Consider the following 18,565-nt stretch of genomic DNA (forward strand, 5'->3'; position numbering starts at 1 on the left):
AGTTGGAAAAATCCGACTTTCTGAGTTGAATGGAACACAGCATTATAGTAAAAAAGGACTGAAATATTGATCTGTTTCTCACCCACACCTATAATATAGTTTCTGAAGATATGGATTTAACCACTGGAGTCTTATTGATTACTTTTATACTGCCTTTATATGGTTTTTGGAGCTTCAAAATTTTGGACCCCCTTCACTTGCATTGTATGAACCTACAGAGCTGAAATATTCTTCTGATAATCTTTGTTTGTGTTCAGCAGAAGACAGAAAGTCAAACACATCTTGGATGGCATGAGGGTGAGTAAATGATGAGAGATTTAAAACAGTGCTTTAAGTTTTTATCAGCAGTATCAAGTATTCAAGCATTTAGAAATTGAAATAAAAAGTAACCAAATGTAACATAAAACTACTTAAATTACTGGTCTTCACTGTATGATTATAATACATTTTAAAGCTACTTAAGGTATCTAGCAAAGAGCAGTGAGTGGTTTTCTTGTTTGATTAATATTAACGACAGACAATGCTGCATTTAATCCAGAAAGTCTGATATTTTGAAACAAATCAGCTTTTTTTGTCCCGTTGTTTACATTGACTTCATACATACATTATTCATTTTTTTAACTTTAATACCCCAACAATACTTTTTAAGTGTATTTTACCATTTAGGTGCATATTTGCATTACCACAACTCCACGAGCGCTATCAGAGTACATGCACACATAAAGCACGCACACATAAGCCGCCTGTCAGTCAAATAGCATGCGTTTACCGAAATGGGGAAATTCAATTCTTGAAAAACTTGATTGAAAATCATGCCTTAAAAATAATTTGTCTTTAAGCCTCCAAGTGAGCAAGCCAAAGGGGACTGTGGCAAAGAACCCAAAACTCCATAAGATGTTAAAGGAGAAAGAAATGAAAAAACTTGTGAGAAACCAGGCTCAGCTGGGGGAGCCAGTTCCCCTCTGGCTATACAGCATGAATATAATGCCAATATTATTTATTTATGTGTAATACAAGTCATGTATTAATTGAGTAAACTGATGAGATTTTGGTAGGCAATGTTTAAAACTAATGAATATCGATTGAACTGTAAGATTAATGATTACGTTTATTTGAGGTTGTTTTGCATTCATCATAAAGAGCACCCTGACATAGAATGTGTCTAAACTTTTGACCGGAAGTGTATATTGATTATATTCTGCTCTGTGGTCACATCACCTCAGAACTGGTTCATTTATTGAAATTTTCTGAAGAAAATCACCAGCAACAATGCAGTTTAATTCAGCACTGTGGTTTAGCTTAGTGAAAACACAGCTGAGTCCCACAGTTTGTGTTTTTTTGAGACACTAGACGCAGCCTCTCTCTATCTCTTTCTATCTGTAATGGGAGCTTGTGTTCATGGTTAATTAGTTTTTCCTACACATTCGCTTTGTTCTCCATGGACCCAACGATGGTGGCTGGCGCACGCCTGCTTTCTTCTCTCTCAGACTATTAGTCAGCTGAAATTCATTAAAACACACGCACTCTGACAAATTTCTTATTTTTATTTGTTGGTTCTATGTTAATTAGCATACCTATGAGACATACAAGTAGCATCTGTCGCTATTCTGCTATTCCCCTCTCCCTTGCTCTACTTTCCATCCCTTCGTCTTTCTTTCTATCTTCTTCTCTCTCTCTCTCGTCATTTATAATAAGTGAATGTTTTTTTTTTTTTTGTTTGTTTGTTTGTTTTTGTGACGTTGTTTAGAGTATAATTTACTCTCTAGCGCCCTCTCTGGTAGTGTTTGGGATTTTGCATCAATAACGAACAGTGCTTAAAGGTGCATTTGCAAAAACTCCACATACGTTTTTTTTTTTATAAAGTGCATAAGGGGGATTTGATATGAACACCTGGTAGATTTATGAAAATATTCATAATATTCTTATGTGATGTTTAATTGCATTATAGTGTGTGTGTGTGTGTGTGTGTGTGTGTGTGTGTGTGTGTGTGTGTGTGCCATTGTGAATAGGCCTGGCAGGATTACCATAGTGAGGTCCTCCTTTCTCTGGCTTTGTGTGATTGCTGGGCCGTGACTGACAAGGCATTTCCCCCACGTAGAGTGTGTGTTTGAGACAGAGAGGGAAGGGGGGCATCAGGATTAAAGGAAATGTTTCCTGTTTATTGTACTTGGGGGTCCTCGGGGATGTTTGTGGGCCATTGTTGCAATGTGTTGGATGTGTAGATAAAAGCGTGCACACACACACACACACACACACACACACACACACACACATTCACAGACATATATATAGAAGTATGCATAAACTCCTAAGATTTGTTTTCATAATGTTCATTTTTATTAGTTTAGGCATATATGAAAGCATGTCAAATTTTTTGTACATATGAATAATCTTTATTTGTGTCTGTAACAATATGATTTTTTTAGTCAGTATATAATTGTTGGTGTCCTGTTGAATTTGTTGACAGTAATCAGTAATTATTCTCTGAGAGGCGTATATTTTCACTTTGGACTTGATTTTGATTTTGGTTTCTTTATGTGTGCGTGCGTGCGTGCGTGCGTCTGTGTGTATGTGTGTGTGTGTGTGTGTGTGTGTGTTTGTGTGTGTGTGTGTGAATGAAGCACATTTTAATGGTGTGTGCGTGTGTGTGTGTGTGTGTGTGTGTGTGTGTGTGTGTGTGTGAGTGTGAGAGAGAGAGATAGAAAAGAGAGAGAGAGTGAGTGTGTGAGTGTTGGTTTGCAGCTGTGTATAGCTGTAGTAACTGTCTCTCTGTCTCTTGAGAACAAACTAAAAAAGGTCAAATTAGGGTAGTGGGCCTCTTGTTTTATGCAAACACACACACCACCACCACTACCACACACAGTCTAATATCTTTTATACAACAGTTAGTTATTGCTTAAGTATTCCATGCTAATGATTACAGTTTTGTATGTTTTCTCATTCACAGATTTTGTTTTGTAGAATATGTACCAGTTCAAGGGAAGGAACAGAATTGGTCTTTTTCAGAAAAAGATAAACAGGTAATGCTACAGTTTTCACATCTGAAATCAATAAATACATAGTACTGTCAAAATGTGTTATTTTACAAAATACTTTAGTTTATATATATATATATATATATATATATATATATATATATATATATATATAAACTAAAGTATTTTGTAAAATACCAAAACAATATGTTTTTTTCTTTTAAAGAATGTCTTTTATATGAGTTTTTAATTGCCATGAGGTGTTACCCTGTGTGCGATTTTTGTGTGTGTGTGCATGCGTGCGATTGTGTGTGTAGGCTCAGATCTATAATAAAGGGGTTGGCCCAAGGCATCTTTCAAACCGTTACTACACTGAAAAATTAATCACGTGTCACAACTGCAACAAGATGGGCCACCTCTCCAAAAACTGCCCCACACCATAGGTAATTCATTATCCACCCTTGTCTCTGACTAACCACACTACAGTCACCTGCCCCACTGCGAAGGGTTAGGATCTTTTCTACATTACAGACTACATTACAAATATAATAGCTTTCTTTATTATTGTAACTTAATCATTTTAAGGGACAATTTTAGACTGTTGATAGGTTATCATGAACTGTAGGAAGAAAATGCATATTAAATCTAAAATGTCAAGAGTTTGTTTACCCAAAACAAATGAAAATTTGAATAATTTACTCACATTCATGATGTTCCAAACCTGTGCCACTTTCTTCCATGAATAAGGAAATATTAGGCAGAATGTTAGGTACTGACAGTCTCTGTCACCTTTCACTTTCATTGAGTTTTTTTCCATACAGTTAAAGTGAATGGTGACTGAGGCTAACATTCTGTCTAGCATCTCATCTCCTTTTGTGTTCCATGGAAGAAAGAAAGTCATATGGGTGAGTAAATAATGACAGAATTTTAATTTTGATTTTAATTTTGATTTTGCTGATGAGACGTTAGATGTTAGCAAAGTCTGACTTTAAGCATGGACATAATGCCATCTGCAACCAAGAAAATGGATGTCAAGAAAGGTCAGCATATTTCAACCTGGATATATGAGACTTCTTGTAAAAAGGTTAAGAACACCTACAACCTCCTCAAGTTATTATGAGCACCAGATGGAATTTGCAGATGTTCTTCAAATTTTTCTGTGAATGATGGTCATTCCAATTAATTCCAGTAGTCAAGATAAGATTTACTGGACGTTTTTCATGTGATAGTTGAGTACTTTAGTTGAATAACTGATTTTCTCAAAAACTGTAAAGTTGTGTAACAAGTTATTGTGTACAAACCAAATCAAAGGTTGCAATTTAACTATGGTTCAAAGAATATTTTATATATAAATTATAAATTATAGCTTCTTTATACTTGTGATAACTATAAGCAACAGCAGGAAAGTAGAGCTTACAAAGTAGTGTTCTCATTTCAATTCTATTTTTGCATACTGTATTTTATTTATGTGGTCATTTGTACAATTAAAAAATAGTTTCAATCCCTACCTAAAGCTAACAGCTGTAATGCTCCTTTAAACAAAATTTGCTTCTAAAATTTCATAAAAGACAAATTTGCACAAAATAGCTGTGGAACCTTAGGATTTTATTTTATTTTATCACTGCAAAGTGATTCTACATAAGAATGTTTAAAACCTTTCAATCTCTCCTGCCTGTTATTGTTTAAGCAACTACAGAATCATTAGGACACTGTCAGAGCTGTCCTCATTGTAACTGTCAGAATGTGTGTGTTTGTTTGCGAGCAGAAGGTGCCATGCTGCTCATTATGTGGGCTTCAGGGACACTTGGCGAGGACCTGTCCGAACCGTCACTGTTCAAACTGCTCGCTGCCAGGCCACACCTATGATGACTGCCTGGAGAGAGCTTACTGGCACAAATGCTGCCACCGCTGTGGCATGACCAGCACTTCATCGACGTGAGTACTGCTGTGTGTGTTGGGTGGGCCTGGACACTGTTCCTGTGTTAAAACTGAGATGTGTGTTTAGGAGGGTATTGTGTTGCATTGTGTGGGTTACTTGTTTGTGTGTGTATCTCCTGGGCCATTCTTTCTCTCATTAAGACAGACGCTTCACAGGCTGTGAGTGGGACACACGCTCCACTCGTCACCCTCAACAACAACCCCACTGAGAGAGAGAGAAACAGGGGGAGGAAAAGAGAAACAAGACGAAATATTACTTTTAGAAACAGGAAAGACAAGAAAAGAAATAGCTTCTTAAAGCAATGCTTGGAGTCATATCTTAATGCACACAAACACCCCTCCCACCCCCCATGTTATAATAGCTAGTTTCAGTTTCTTGTAATTTGGAAACCGTTTTAATATCATTTTGGCATAGTTTTAATTGAAATGGAATTGGCCCCTATTCATGCATAACATGCTGACAAACAAACACATTTTGGATTCAGTTGTAGTTAAACAGTCCTGCTGCAAGATATTACATATTTTTCTAAAATTCAAAGTTCTGATTGTCTTAACTCGCACTTCTGGCCACATCACTTGTAATTGTAATGCCCATCATCACTGTAAGACTTCTAGTCATTGATAGATCTAGAATATGCATTGAATATAGAAAGAGGAGCTTGCCTAGGAGATCTTACTGGTTAACTAATAAACAAGTCCTCAGCCGCCAGCACAACACGACTTTTAATTATGCTCATAATCTATAATTATGCCTGTCTCACAAACTGCTATGTTGCATTTGTTAATGAACTCTGAGAGTTAACAAATATCAGCTGGTCCTTACAGGGAAGCGTTAACTTTCCGGTGTCTGGCTCACTGTTACACACTTCTTCATAATGAAGGACCACTGTGCTTGATATGTACATTTAAATATTTGTAACATGTTAGGGTTATGTAAGTGTTTATTATTTGAAAATGGTTAAATCACAGATCCAAAAATATTTCTTATTCAAATTTCAATTTCATGATTATGTAAAATTGTTGTCACTTGATAAGTCTTTTCTGTTGTATTTTATTTTCTTAGTTGTTTTTTTTTGTCAACCACATGTTTTATTTTCTCTTATCAATGTGTTCTCCACATTATTTTATCACTCAATCATAAAATGTGATTTTTAAAAACATTTTTTTTTTTTTTTTACCTTTTTCAAAAAAAATTGCCACTTTAGTAAGACATTGAAAATAAAATGGCAGATAATTTCAGTCAGTAAAGAAAGTGATCACAATCCCTTGTCAAAAACAATTATTTGCAGCAAACATGCTGTTCATTTGTGGCGCATTTGCTATTAAATTTTGGCAAACAGTTTGCCACACTGTAAAATCTAATTAGCTGACCCGAGAGATTCGTTTTTTATAGCAATCGGTTTGCATGTTTTTTGTAAGTAAACATACTTATTTGGCACATGTAAAATGAACTGTACATTTTACTAGTTACAAGTAAACTTAACTAATCTGTGATTAAAGTATCATTGTTTTATTTAACTATTTAAATTGTGGTTTAGCACGCCTAACACAGTATAAGGGAAATCATGACTGGACTCTAGGTTACCCATGGCACATTGGATTCTCCTTAGTACTTCTTAGTGCACATAAATCTGCGCTTTATAGTACAATTGAGTAGAGAAGAATTACTTAAATTTAACAGGCTCATAGTTCACCTGTAGTAACACTAATCACCCTAATGGTGAATGCACACAAATCACAACTATCAACCAGCTACAACAAAACAACAACAATAATCAAAAGAATTAAAACTATGTTATTTTTTTCATAACAATTATTGTATTTCTCAATTGTCTTGACCAAACATACAGAATTTATTCAAGCGCAAGGGCTTATGGGTATCCCATACAGCCGCAATTTTGTACTTGATAATTTTGAGTTAGTAGTACTCAAAAGCAAAGTTTAAAGAATGTATATATTTGAGTTATGATTCCAAAATGTGACATTTCAAGTACTGTTTAATTAGGACCGCTTGATTGTTTTTATTAATGACAATTAATGGCAAAGGGTTTAAAGAGTAATAGTAACTCAATTAAAACTAGTAAGAATTGTAAAAAAAAGAAAAAATCAAGCTTAAGTTGAGTCAACTATTTATTTATTATAAATAAACTGTCTATAGAACTGTCTTCTAGCATAGTCGTACATTAGCTTACGTTTATTTCTAAAAACAGCTAAAAGCTCAGAAAGTAAACCTTCATGGTAATCAGAACAGCACTGAAGACACAAGACTAAAGACAAGTCAAAGATAATTTGCTCAATTTACACTTGGTAGTGTAAAGCGATTTATTAATACTTTTTATCCTCGGCACTCCACAATTTTAGCAGGGAATTGTATTTATCAGAGTGTCATGGTTTTAGTATCTGGCAGAATGAAGATATGTTTTTACTGGCTTCATTTCTGTAACATATTGTCACAGCTAGTGAGGGAAAGAAAAGCAGATTCTTAAAGATTTTAAATGCTTCTTTCAATACTCTCAGCATGATAACCATACAGGGGTGGTAAAGCCTCTCCCTCTGTTTCTCTCCGGCTCTCATATGGGGTCAATTGGAAAGCTAAGTGTATAAATGAGTCTAGCTGCTGTGCCCTCAGCAGTTTCAATTTTCAGAGAGCTGTAGGAAGCTCACAGGACACTCACTCAGTGTCTGTTGAGACGGCTTGATCTAGTAATGCTGTACTACTTCTAATCCACTTAAACATTTTCATTTTACATCAACATTGTAACAAGTTTACAGTTAGGGGAAAGGAGGATGCGGTAGACTGCGAATCCAACTCAAATGGTTTGTTTATTTTAAACTAAAATTCATGCTTTTCAGTGGCAACATCTCAAAATCATGCTTTCAGCGGAAACAGTTCAGCACAGTCTCTGGGTGCATGTGGTAGCTCTCTCTCTCTCTCTCCTCACTGGCATCTGGCTCGCTCCTAAATCCGTCTCCAACTCTCACTGCAATGACAAACAGCTTTTAGAGACAATCATTGCAAGGTGATGATCCTTACCGTTCTCATCTCCTGATCTCGCTCTCCATTCACAAGGCAGTGCTCAACCACACCCCTACCACCACATACCCCCACCGCCCGACTCAGGCCAGGGAGCCATTCGGCCTGCCCAGTACTCAACCCCCCCCCCCCCCCCCATTTCTGGAGAGTAAGTCCGCACCAGCCATCTGCGCCCCTGGCCTGTGGATCACCTCAAACTTAAAAGGCTGAAGAGCCAGATACCAACGGGTGATCCGCATGTTGGTATCCTTCGGTCTGTACAACAAAAGGGAGAGCAAAATCAGGAGCATTTAACAATGGCCCGCAACAAAGTGCAACTTTCACCTGCATAAAATCCTGTTGGCACGTCTCTGACCACTGGACCGGGTCTGAGGCTCCCTTTTTAGTGAGATCAGTCAGCGGGCTGGTGACGTCCGAATAATTAGGCACAAACCTTCTATAATAGCCAGCCAGCCCCAGGAACTGTCTCACCTCCTTTTTGGTCTTGGGTCTCTGGTAGGCCGCAACCGCTGTCTTATCAATTTGGGGTCACACCTGCCCGTGACACAAGTGGAACCCCTGATACCGTACCTCCACCCATCCAATTGCACACTTCTTGGGGTTTACCGTGAGTACCACCCGTCGCAGTGACCTCAGAACCACTCTCGGATGCTGCATGTGCCACTGCCAATCATTACTGTATATAATGATGTCATCCATCTGCGTACGGTCTGAGGACTCGATCCATAAGGCACTGAAACGTAGCCGGGGCCCCAAACAAACCTAATGGAAGGGTCACGAATTGGTGTAAGCCAAATGGTGTGAAGGCCATTTTCTGACGGGACATTGGTGTTAAGGGGATCTGCTAATAACTGTTCGTTAAATACAGTGTTGAATAAAAGCGAGCCTTGGATATGCATCTTCATAGACACCACATTGACCTTTCAATAATCCACACAGAACCGGACCGAGCCATCGCTCTTCGGAACCAGCACCACCGGGCTGGCCCAGTCACTGTGGGATTCTTCTATTACCCCCATATCGAGCTTGGCCTTTAATTCTTCCTGAACCAGTATCAGTAGGGACGACTGTGTACCACTACCCCTGGGATTGTTTCGAAGTGGTGTTTTATGAGGTTCGTATGACTGGGAAGGGACGAGAACACATCCGAGAATTCTCTTTGCAACCGGGCCACGTTCATGACTTGAGGTGGTCTCCGCAAGTGACCGGGGTGCCACCCCGATTGGCTTTTAAGTTCACCTCCTGCCAAGCTCCTCCCTCTCCGGTACCACCATCGCCAAAGCCACGAGGACCAACTCCCTCCACGGTTTTAAGAGATTGATGTGGTAATTTTGCCATGCTCCGCCCCATCCGTTCATTTAATCTCATAATCGACTTCCCCGACTCGCCGAGTGACCTCAAAGGGCCCTTGCCACTTTGCAAATAATTTAGAGCTTGATGTGGTTAGTAATACAAGGACTTTATCTCCTTGTGTAAATTCCCATAGCTGAACTCCCCTGTTATACAGTCAGGACTGACGTTCTTGAGCCTGTAGCAAATTCTCCTCTGAAAGTTGCCCCAATGTGTGGAGTTTTGCTCTTAGGTCAAGAACGTATTGAATTTAGTTTTTGCAGTTTGAAGATCCCTCCTCCCAATTTTCCCTCACGACGTCTAAAAAACAGTGAGGCTTATGCCCATACAATAATTCAAACGGGGAGAACCCCGTGGAGGTTTGCGGGACCTCTCAAACTGCGAATAACAGGGGTTCAAGCCACTTATCCCAATTCCGAGCATCTTCGTGCACAAACTTACGAGTCATGTTTTTCAGGGTTTGATTAAACCGTTCGATCAAGCCGTCTGTTTTTTCGGGTGGTGCACGCTTGTCCGAATCGATTTAATACCCAATCATTTGTACAGCTCGCATAGTGGACGTGACATGAAAATAGTGCCTTGATCAGTGAGCATTTGTTTCGGAATCCCCACTCGGGAGATGATTCTGAAGAGTGCCTCCACTACGTGCAGAAACCTTGCGTAGAGGCACTGCTTCCAGATATCACCTTGCGTAGTCCACCAGAACCAACAACAAAGCGATGCCTGCGTGCCGTCAACTCTAATGGGTCGACGAGGTCCATACCTGGATTCACCAGCTGACATTCACAGCATGCCGCACATCATCTGTGAACATCCCCTCAAATGCCCGGCCAATAGAAATGGGCCATTAGACGGTTCAGTGTCTTTTCCTGCCCTAAGTGACCAGCCATCTGATTATAATGAGCAGTCTGGAATAACATTTCATGATGGGTCTTCTGTGTCAACAACTGGGTTGTATCTTCTTTTGTCTGAGTGTCCTGCGTCACTCGATACAACCAGTCATTTATAATAGAAAACTATGGATATGAGAGTGCAATGTCTGGCTGAAGACATTGACCATCAATCTTTTTCACATGGTCGAAGGCATGCCTCTTGTCTTGCATCTGCTCCAGAGGGAAATCCCCAGCAGGGAATCCTCTAAGGGTTGGGGAAGCATCACGAATCCCACACCGAGATGCTTTGTTACAGGACCCATCTACACAAATTTCCCTTAATAAAGTGGTAAACACGGGCCAATTTGTGCCTAAAGTTAGCAGATGGGTGAGGCGGGGACTAACCGCAGCCTCGGCACTATGCTTTTGTCACCGAAATTGAATCGTCACAGTCACTACAGTATAATCGTGGATATCCCCATACACATACCTTTCCTTCACCTTGTGACTAGCACCCAAAGCCTCGTCTTGAACCAGGCATTGATGGATGGAGGTTTGGCTGCAACCCAAATCCACCAAGGCCTGGTATGTACTCCCCTTAATACTCACGGGTATGTGGTATGTCCCAGCTTGATCAGGGGCGGCCTTCGGCGCGTTGCGGACCCAAACCAATGTCCCCAGCTCCATCACCGGACATTGGTCCCAGAAATACCCGGGCTCCCTACAGCTCCAGCAGACCAGCCCAGACTCCACGAGAAAAATGTTAGGCCCATGGCAGCGGATCCATCAACCTGGAAGTGAGAGCAGAGAGGGACAGGGGAAACCAGTGGGTAGTGCAGTACCGAAGCTGAGGAGCCAGTTTGGGAGGGGGAACCCCCCGTTTCCGGTGAGGAGGAACAGGATGGAAAGAATGGGAAGGAGGCAAGACAGGAAAGAGAGAAGGATCTTGGGGCTCGCTGGCTCCCGAATACGCCGCCATGTGGTCCTCTGCCAGCTGGATGGCTGTTTGGAGTGACACCGGGCAGTGGCACTGGACCCACTCCGCCGTCCCTCTCGGAAGTCAAGCGATAAACTGCTCCAGTACCACTAGGTCGATCACAGCTCCAACTTCGCATTGCTCAGCCAGCAACCACCTCCGGCAGGCATCCCAGAGCTGCTGGGCGATGGCAAATGGGCATCCGTGCTTGCCAATGGTCAGCGAGTGGAAGCATTGGTGCTGCTGCTCGGGTGTCTGGTCGACCCGTTGCAGGATGGCTTTCCTGAAGTCAACATATACCAGGAGGTTCTCCGTTGGTAATTGCTGCACCACAAGTTGGGCTTCCCCGGACAACAGTGGTATTAACTGGACCACCCATTGGGTGATCGGCCATCTGCAGGCCCCCACTGTCCGCTCAAAGTGCTCCAGGAAGGCCTCCGGATCGTCTTTGGGGCCCATCTTGACTAGCAGAACATGGAGCAGGGCGGTTGCAGGTCCGGGGTCATGGCGGCAGCACCCTCCTGGGGCAGCAAGCTCCGGAGCACCTGCCGGTCCTCTGCTTGGGCCTGGAGGAGCACAATAAACCACTGCTCCTGTTCTGTGTGCAGCTCGAGGAGGGCCTGATGTTGTGTCTGGTGGATGCTGGCGAGGGTCTTGAATACGTCCTCCAGAGGTGAGGCATCCATGGCTGCGTTCTTCCTCCTAGATCCCGGGTTTCGGCACCAATGTAACAAGTTCACAGTTAGGGGAAAGGAGGAAGCGGGAGACGGCTAATCCAACTCATACATTATGTTTATTTTAAACTCAAATTTATGCTTTTCAGCAGCAACAACTCAAAATCACGCTTTTCAGCGGAAACAGTTCAGCACAGTCTCTGGGTGCATGTGGTAGCTTTCTCTCTTCCTCACTGGCGTCTGGCTTGCTCCTAAATCCGTCTCCAACTCTCACTGCAATGACAAACAGCTGTTAGAGACAATCATTGCCAGGTGAGGATCCTTACCATTCTCATCTTCTGATCTCTCTCTCCGTTCACAAGCCGTTGCTCAACCATGCCCCTACCACCACAAACATGTTTTCTCTTTCCATCCTTCAATAAACATCAGTCCTGTTCACTATTACCCTGATAGCACATGTACATCACCCAGACGTCTATTTGATGTGTGTGTTTACATCTGGAAGATGTATTTTTTAAGTTGTTTGCTCATCTGCAATGTGTCTATAAGAAGAATGTCAGTAAGCATTTCTCGTATGTCAATAAGACACTCATCGGATGTCTTTGAGATATTTATGATTTAGAATGTATGTAAGTCTGATCTTTTTAAGACGTTTAGCAGATGTTAATTAGATTGTGATGCTTTCTAGATGAAATGATCTAAACAGACATCTCGGAGATGTACGTGTGCTATCTGGGTAGTTTCCTAACAGGCTCCTAAAACTATTAGGTGACTTCTGCAGAATATTTAATCAAAGAGGACAAAGCATGCTAGGAAATAAAAGGATAACAAAAGGGAGAATAAATCAGAAGGTGTGTAGAAGTAATAGAAACAGAGATAAAAAGAAAAAGGTCTCAGCTTCAAGGCCCAGTGGATGTTCTCAAACCCATGCTATTTGTTTCTTTATTTATAAGGAATTGCCATGGAAATATTTAATTTTAACTGTGTGGTTACTTGCTTTCACGGTTTTTACTTGTGTGTGTTTGTGTGTGTGTGTGTGTGTGTGTGTGTGTGTGTGTGTGTGTGTATCTGTCAACAGGAGTGCCCAGAAATCTGGAGACAGTACCACCTCATGGTAAGCTTTGTGTCTGTGTGTGTACTGGTCAAAATTTGTGTGAAGAGAAGTTGTGTTAACTTGTGACAAGTTATGTCTTAAGGTGTGTTAATAGTTAATGGTTCGACTTAATTTAGTCAGCCTCATGTCTTTCCAAACCCAAACATGTTGTTGTAGTATGACTTTCTCTTTTCCACTGAACACAAAAGATGTTAGGCAAAATGTTAGGGGCTGACAGCCTCAGTCACCATTCACTTTCAATGCACCATTCAACATTCATTTTTGTTTTTTTGTTTTTAACAATGAAAGTGAATGGTGACTGAGGCTGTCATTTTGTCTAACATCTCATTTTGTGTTCCACAGAAGAAAGTTAAAGAGCTAGTTCACCCAAAAATGAAAATTGACCCATCATTTACTCACCCTCATACCATTCCAGATGTGTATGACTTTCTTTGTTTTGCTGAGCAGGAAGTATGCACAAAGAATTTGAATTGCCAAAAACAAAATAAAGTGAAAGTGGAGATTTATAGTAAAAAATATTATATTAATTTAGACTCGAATATTGATCTTTTTCTCACCCACACCTATTATATTGGTTCTGAGGGTATGGATTTAACCACTGGAGTCATATGGATTACTTTTAGGCTGCCTTTATATGCTTTTTGGAACTTCCAAGTTCTGGCTACCTTTCACTTGCATTGTATAGACCTACAGACCCAAGATATTCTTCTAAAAATCTTCGCTTGACTTCAGCAGAAGAAAGAAAGTCATACACATCTGAGTGAGCTATCCCTTTAAGTCATACAATGGCATGATGATTTGTTTGTGACAACAGAATTTTCATTTTTGGAAGAACTATCTCTTGAAAGAATGCAAATTAAGTAAGAAACATGTATGGAGTCACTTTGTGACAAAGCAGAGACATTGGGGCGGTCAATTAGAGTGTAAACACAAATGACAAGAAAAACAGTCAAAATGAAGAGCAGTAGTTGCTGTGTAGGACAAGAAGAATAACTGGTATATTAATATTTTTTTTATTTATGACCAAACCTTTGTCCACTCACATGTGTATACACAAAAAATAAACACACACACTCATCATGAGCATTATTAGTCACAATTGTGACTTGCAGAGAAAAGACTCCCTGCGTCCTGCTGCTTTTGCCTTTTGTGTGAAGGTGTATCAGTGGTGGACTCCTGACAGTGTGTGTCTAAGTGACATACGCCACAAAGGTCTGCTTCAGTAACTAGCCTCATGTTGTCTACTACAAGTGCCACCGCACTCTTTAACTCTCTCTATCAGAATAACGTTACTTAGTACACAGAATTTTTAAAGGGCTGTTTTCCAAGAAAATGTGACTCTGAAATATGCAGTGATTTGTTCATATGTGAATTTTATTTGAGTTGGTGTGCGTGTTTCTTAGTATTTGTATGTTTGTGTGTGTTTTGTCACAGAACAATCTGAAAGTGGTTAATTGGCAAACTCAGTGAGCATTTTCTCCCCAAAGATCCACCAGGGTGAGAAGGCATGTGACAGTCACACACAAAGCTAAACGTCAAGGGGCGCACTGAAACATCTGCCCACACACACACACACATATAAGCACATACTCCTGGAATATAGACCTCAGCCTAAGAGAAAAGAGCAGGTTGTTTGTCAATTAAAAGACGTGATAAAGCATGAAATGGGCTGCCAGCATCGCGCTGCGCCGAGCAGTCTCTCGGCCCGTCACACGCACACACACAGTCTAATTAGCGCGCCTGCCTAATGAAAAGGCCAGATCGTTAGCGCTAGCCTAGTGCGCGGGGTGGCGGAGTGGAGAGAGAGAAAAAGAAAGGCGGGATGAAAATAAGATGTGCCTCTGGGGCTCTTGAAGAGGTGCGTAGAGGGGTAAAAGTGGTCTCTAAAATCATTCTCACCCCTTGCATTTCTCAACTTCACGATTTAATCTCAGTGTCAAATAAAATGCTTGTTTTCTCAATTAATTTACTGATGGAGCTCTGAGAATAAACAAGAGACAGACACTAACATTGTTACACCCCCACCCACTTCAATTTACTATAGTATCTGTTGTTTCTGCCAAAATACCGTAGTTGGGTGTTTCTTCAACTCCGGGCACAGTACTGTGGACTTTTAGAAAGTTAAGTCTCATTAAAACACTTTTCACACTCTCACTTGTTTATTTCATTTGTCTACTAACAATGGACATTGCATGCATAAGAGATTTGTCATTTTTTCTAACAGTCATTTCTACAGAAATCATTTTCACACAATAAATATTGAAATGGTTTGTTTATTTAACTTTTTGTTTAGATTATCATAGTTTTAAATATGTAATAATTTGAATTTTTCAAATGGATTTTCATAGTTTATGAAAGTCTGGGTCTGAGACAAGGCTAATTTCTTTTTTTTTTTTTTTGTATTTCTTTTCTTTCTTTTTTTTTTTTATAAAAGTACAATAAAATAAATGATGGTGGCCTGGTAAAACATTTTGGTAACACTTTATTTTACAGTGTCCTTGTTATGCATATTACATGTATTGCCTTTGTAATAACAGTAAATGATGCATAATTACAAGCAACTAACCCTAATCCAAACCCTAACCCTAAACATTTAGTAAGTTCATGTTGTTCATTAATATTACTCAGTACTTACTTGTGTAATTACACTGTAACAAGGGCACTGTAAAATAAATTGTAACCAAAGTTTCCAAGTCATTTTCAATGTGATCTTAATATATTAAAAAAGAAAAACTTCAATCTGTTACTTTTAATAAGATTAAACCCCTGGCACATTAAATTATTATCACATTTGTTTTTTTCTATAATAAAACTGTGGTAACTTGGTGTCAGCTTATTCCATAAAAATGACAGAATTCTGAAAGCTTCTGTACTGTCTGAAGAAAACTTAGTTATTTTAGTGCACTTAATATTTAACAATATATATATATATATTTTTAATTGTCTGTCTCTTCTGCGCTATAACTTCTTTACTACTTCATCCACTTTGAGAACTTGGCAGTGTGATACTGCAGATATTGTTGACTTCTGTTAAACAAATTGCTAGCTATTTTCCTCATTTGTAAGTCACTTTGAATAAAAGACTCTGCTAAATGACTAAATGTAAATGTAAATGATTTATTTGACTGTATTGACTCATTATACAGTATGAAAACTCAGAAATGTCAGGTAATTTTACAATTCTGATTACCAGGTCTGAAAAAAACACGGAAAAGTCATTGAAATTAATAAAATCTTCAAGTCATAGAAATGTTTGTTGTTAAGCTCAACTCTACAGTTTTTCCTAGAATACTGGCTAGATATTGCTCTTTGTGAGTGTAATAAAATAATAATAAAAATCTATAAAAAAATTTTTTAAATCGTTGTAAAGTAATCATGAGCAACTAGAAAGTCTTGGAAATTCATTGCTGAGAAACCCTGGCTGTATTAACTATGACATTTTTGGCAAAAACTATGGTACATTTTTGCAAGAGCCATCTAAGGGTCTTTTGCTGTTGCGATGAATCTCTGTCCTCAATCCTGTGTCTGTGTAGATGACATTTGTGTCTTGATTCTGCAGGGTTTATAATGGTGTAAAATACTGTAGTTTGTGATGGTCTCATACAGGCCCACTTGGTTCTGCTGGACTGAGTCCATCTGCTTGTGTATTACTCTTATCCTCTGGGTCCTGCCCTGGTTCTGTCTGCGTGTGTAGGTACTTAAATTAACTCACCTTCAACAGACGGTCTTTAAGGCCTTTAAACTATCCTGGAATCTAGAGGGCTCAAAGTTAAATACAGTACAGATACCCGTGTGTGTCGTGCTTTGGGAGCTCTGGCCTGTCGCCCTATGCTAGGCCCAGTCAGGTGTGAAAAGGCATTCTGTCAGACCAGTCCCTTTCTACTGGGTCTGTTTATCTTGTATGTGTGTGTGGGCGAGGCCTGCACCTGCCTTTACTAACAAACAACCACTCAACTCTACTGAGTTTGCCACAAAGCCCAGAGGAGACAGCCAGAGAGAGAAGCGCAGACGTTCACATGAGCTATGCAAAGAGTGAAAGTTTTACAAAGCAAATGTGTTGTACAGTAATGCAAAGAGAGGAACCGAGAGACAAAGCTTGATCAGATGGGTGTTTTTAAAGACTGATGGGCATCTGGCAAATTTGCTGTTTGATGCCATCATCAGTCTGATCAAATGGAATGCATTCATCTAACGCAAACTGTAAGGCCAAATCACACAATGCAGTCACAGCTTGGTTAAAGGAATGTTCCAGGTCCAATACAAGTTTAGCTTAATCAACAGCTATTGGGGTATAATGTTGTTTACCACAAAAAATTATTTAGACTCATCCCTTGTTTATGTAATTTAGTCAAAATCATGGTTACAGTAAGGCCCTTACAATGGAAGTGAATGGGGCCAGTCTATAAACATTCAAATACACACTGGTTCAAAAGTACAGCCACAAGATGTAAAAATTATATGTTTATATGATTTTATTATGCTGAAATCAGGGATTTACAGCTATGACAGCATTTGAAAGAATACAAGGTTTACCGGCGTTACGTCATCATGGCAACAAAGTTGAAAAATTGGTTATAACTTTGCACAGATAAGGTTAGTAAGCAATTTTATCGCTCTTAAATCATGTTAACTTATATAATGTTTACGTCTTGTGGCTATACCTTTGAAACACTGTGTATTTAAATGTGTATGGACTGGCCCCATTCACTTCTATTATAAGTTTCTTAGTGCCTTAGTGTTTTTTTTTTTTAGTTTTTTTTTTTTACATAAACATAAACGAGGGACGAGTTGAAATTATTTTGGGTGTTAATCAACAATGTTGTCGATTGAGCTTAACATGTATTGAAACCGTAACATTAATTTAATATCTGGAAGGATAGAACTAAACCTCACAAATCATTTCAAATTTTTACACTCTATATTTGCACAAAACTAGACAGAAGTGAATACATTTTTCGTAGTGGTTTAGGTGCATTTAGCAGCACGCTACAGATCTTTTCTTTTTTGGTTCAGATATTACGGGTCTGAAGGGGATACGGATTTCAACCATTTTAAGAGGATATTGGTGAGCAATTAGCATTTTTAAAACTACTTTATAAAATCCTCTTTCCTCAAACTGATCCGCCTAGTAATCCTTTACACATTAATGACATTTAATTGAATGATTAGCATAAGAGTATATTTTACAAAAAATATATGAGGAACATACAGTATATGGTCAGGGCCGTAGCTAGTGGGGCAAAAGGTGGTAACGATTCTAGGGGCCCACAGGTCCAGGGGGGCCCCACAACAAATTCTAAACTTTATTTTTTTTAATAGGAAAGGGGCCCTGATCAATATACAGTCAGGGGGCCCAGAGTACCTTGCTACAGCCCTGTATATGGGTTCAGAGTTATCAACTTGATCAATCTCATAACAGAAAGTTAGAAATGGTAAACAATTGAAAAGACAGAAAAGAGAAAATCCAGGAGAAAGGGTTTTGGTCTGATTTGTTGTTTTTTCTCCTGTCAGTAGAATCAAACAGATTTTTGGACGTAATTTATCATTTCTAACACTACATAACCAAGCCAGAAACGTTTTTCCTAAGCTGTTGAATTCAAGCTTAGTATGAAACATAACGGCTCATTCACTA

At 39.5% G+C, this 18,565-nt stretch overlaps 1 protein-coding gene across 1 annotated transcript in view; it reads left to right on the forward strand.

Annotated features, from left to right (window-relative positions):
- The window catches only part of zcchc7 (zinc finger, CCHC domain containing 7), a 91,410-nt gene that overhangs the window by 47,815 nt on the left and 25,030 nt on the right, over positions 1–18,565 (forward strand). The window contains 5 exon segments of the mRNA XM_051702388.1: positions 2,962–3,020; positions 3,293–3,418; positions 4,741–4,894; positions 4,897–4,910; positions 12,898–12,933. Coding sequence (XP_051558348.1) covers positions 2,962–3,020; positions 3,293–3,418; positions 4,741–4,894; positions 4,897–4,910; positions 12,898–12,933 — 389 coding nt within the window.

The sequence above is a fragment of the Myxocyprinus asiaticus genome, chromosome 7 (genome assembly GCF_019703515.2).
Source record: "Myxocyprinus asiaticus isolate MX2 ecotype Aquarium Trade chromosome 7, UBuf_Myxa_2, whole genome shotgun sequence".
NCBI lineage: Eukaryota > Metazoa > Chordata > Actinopteri > Cypriniformes > Catostomidae > Myxocyprinus > Myxocyprinus asiaticus.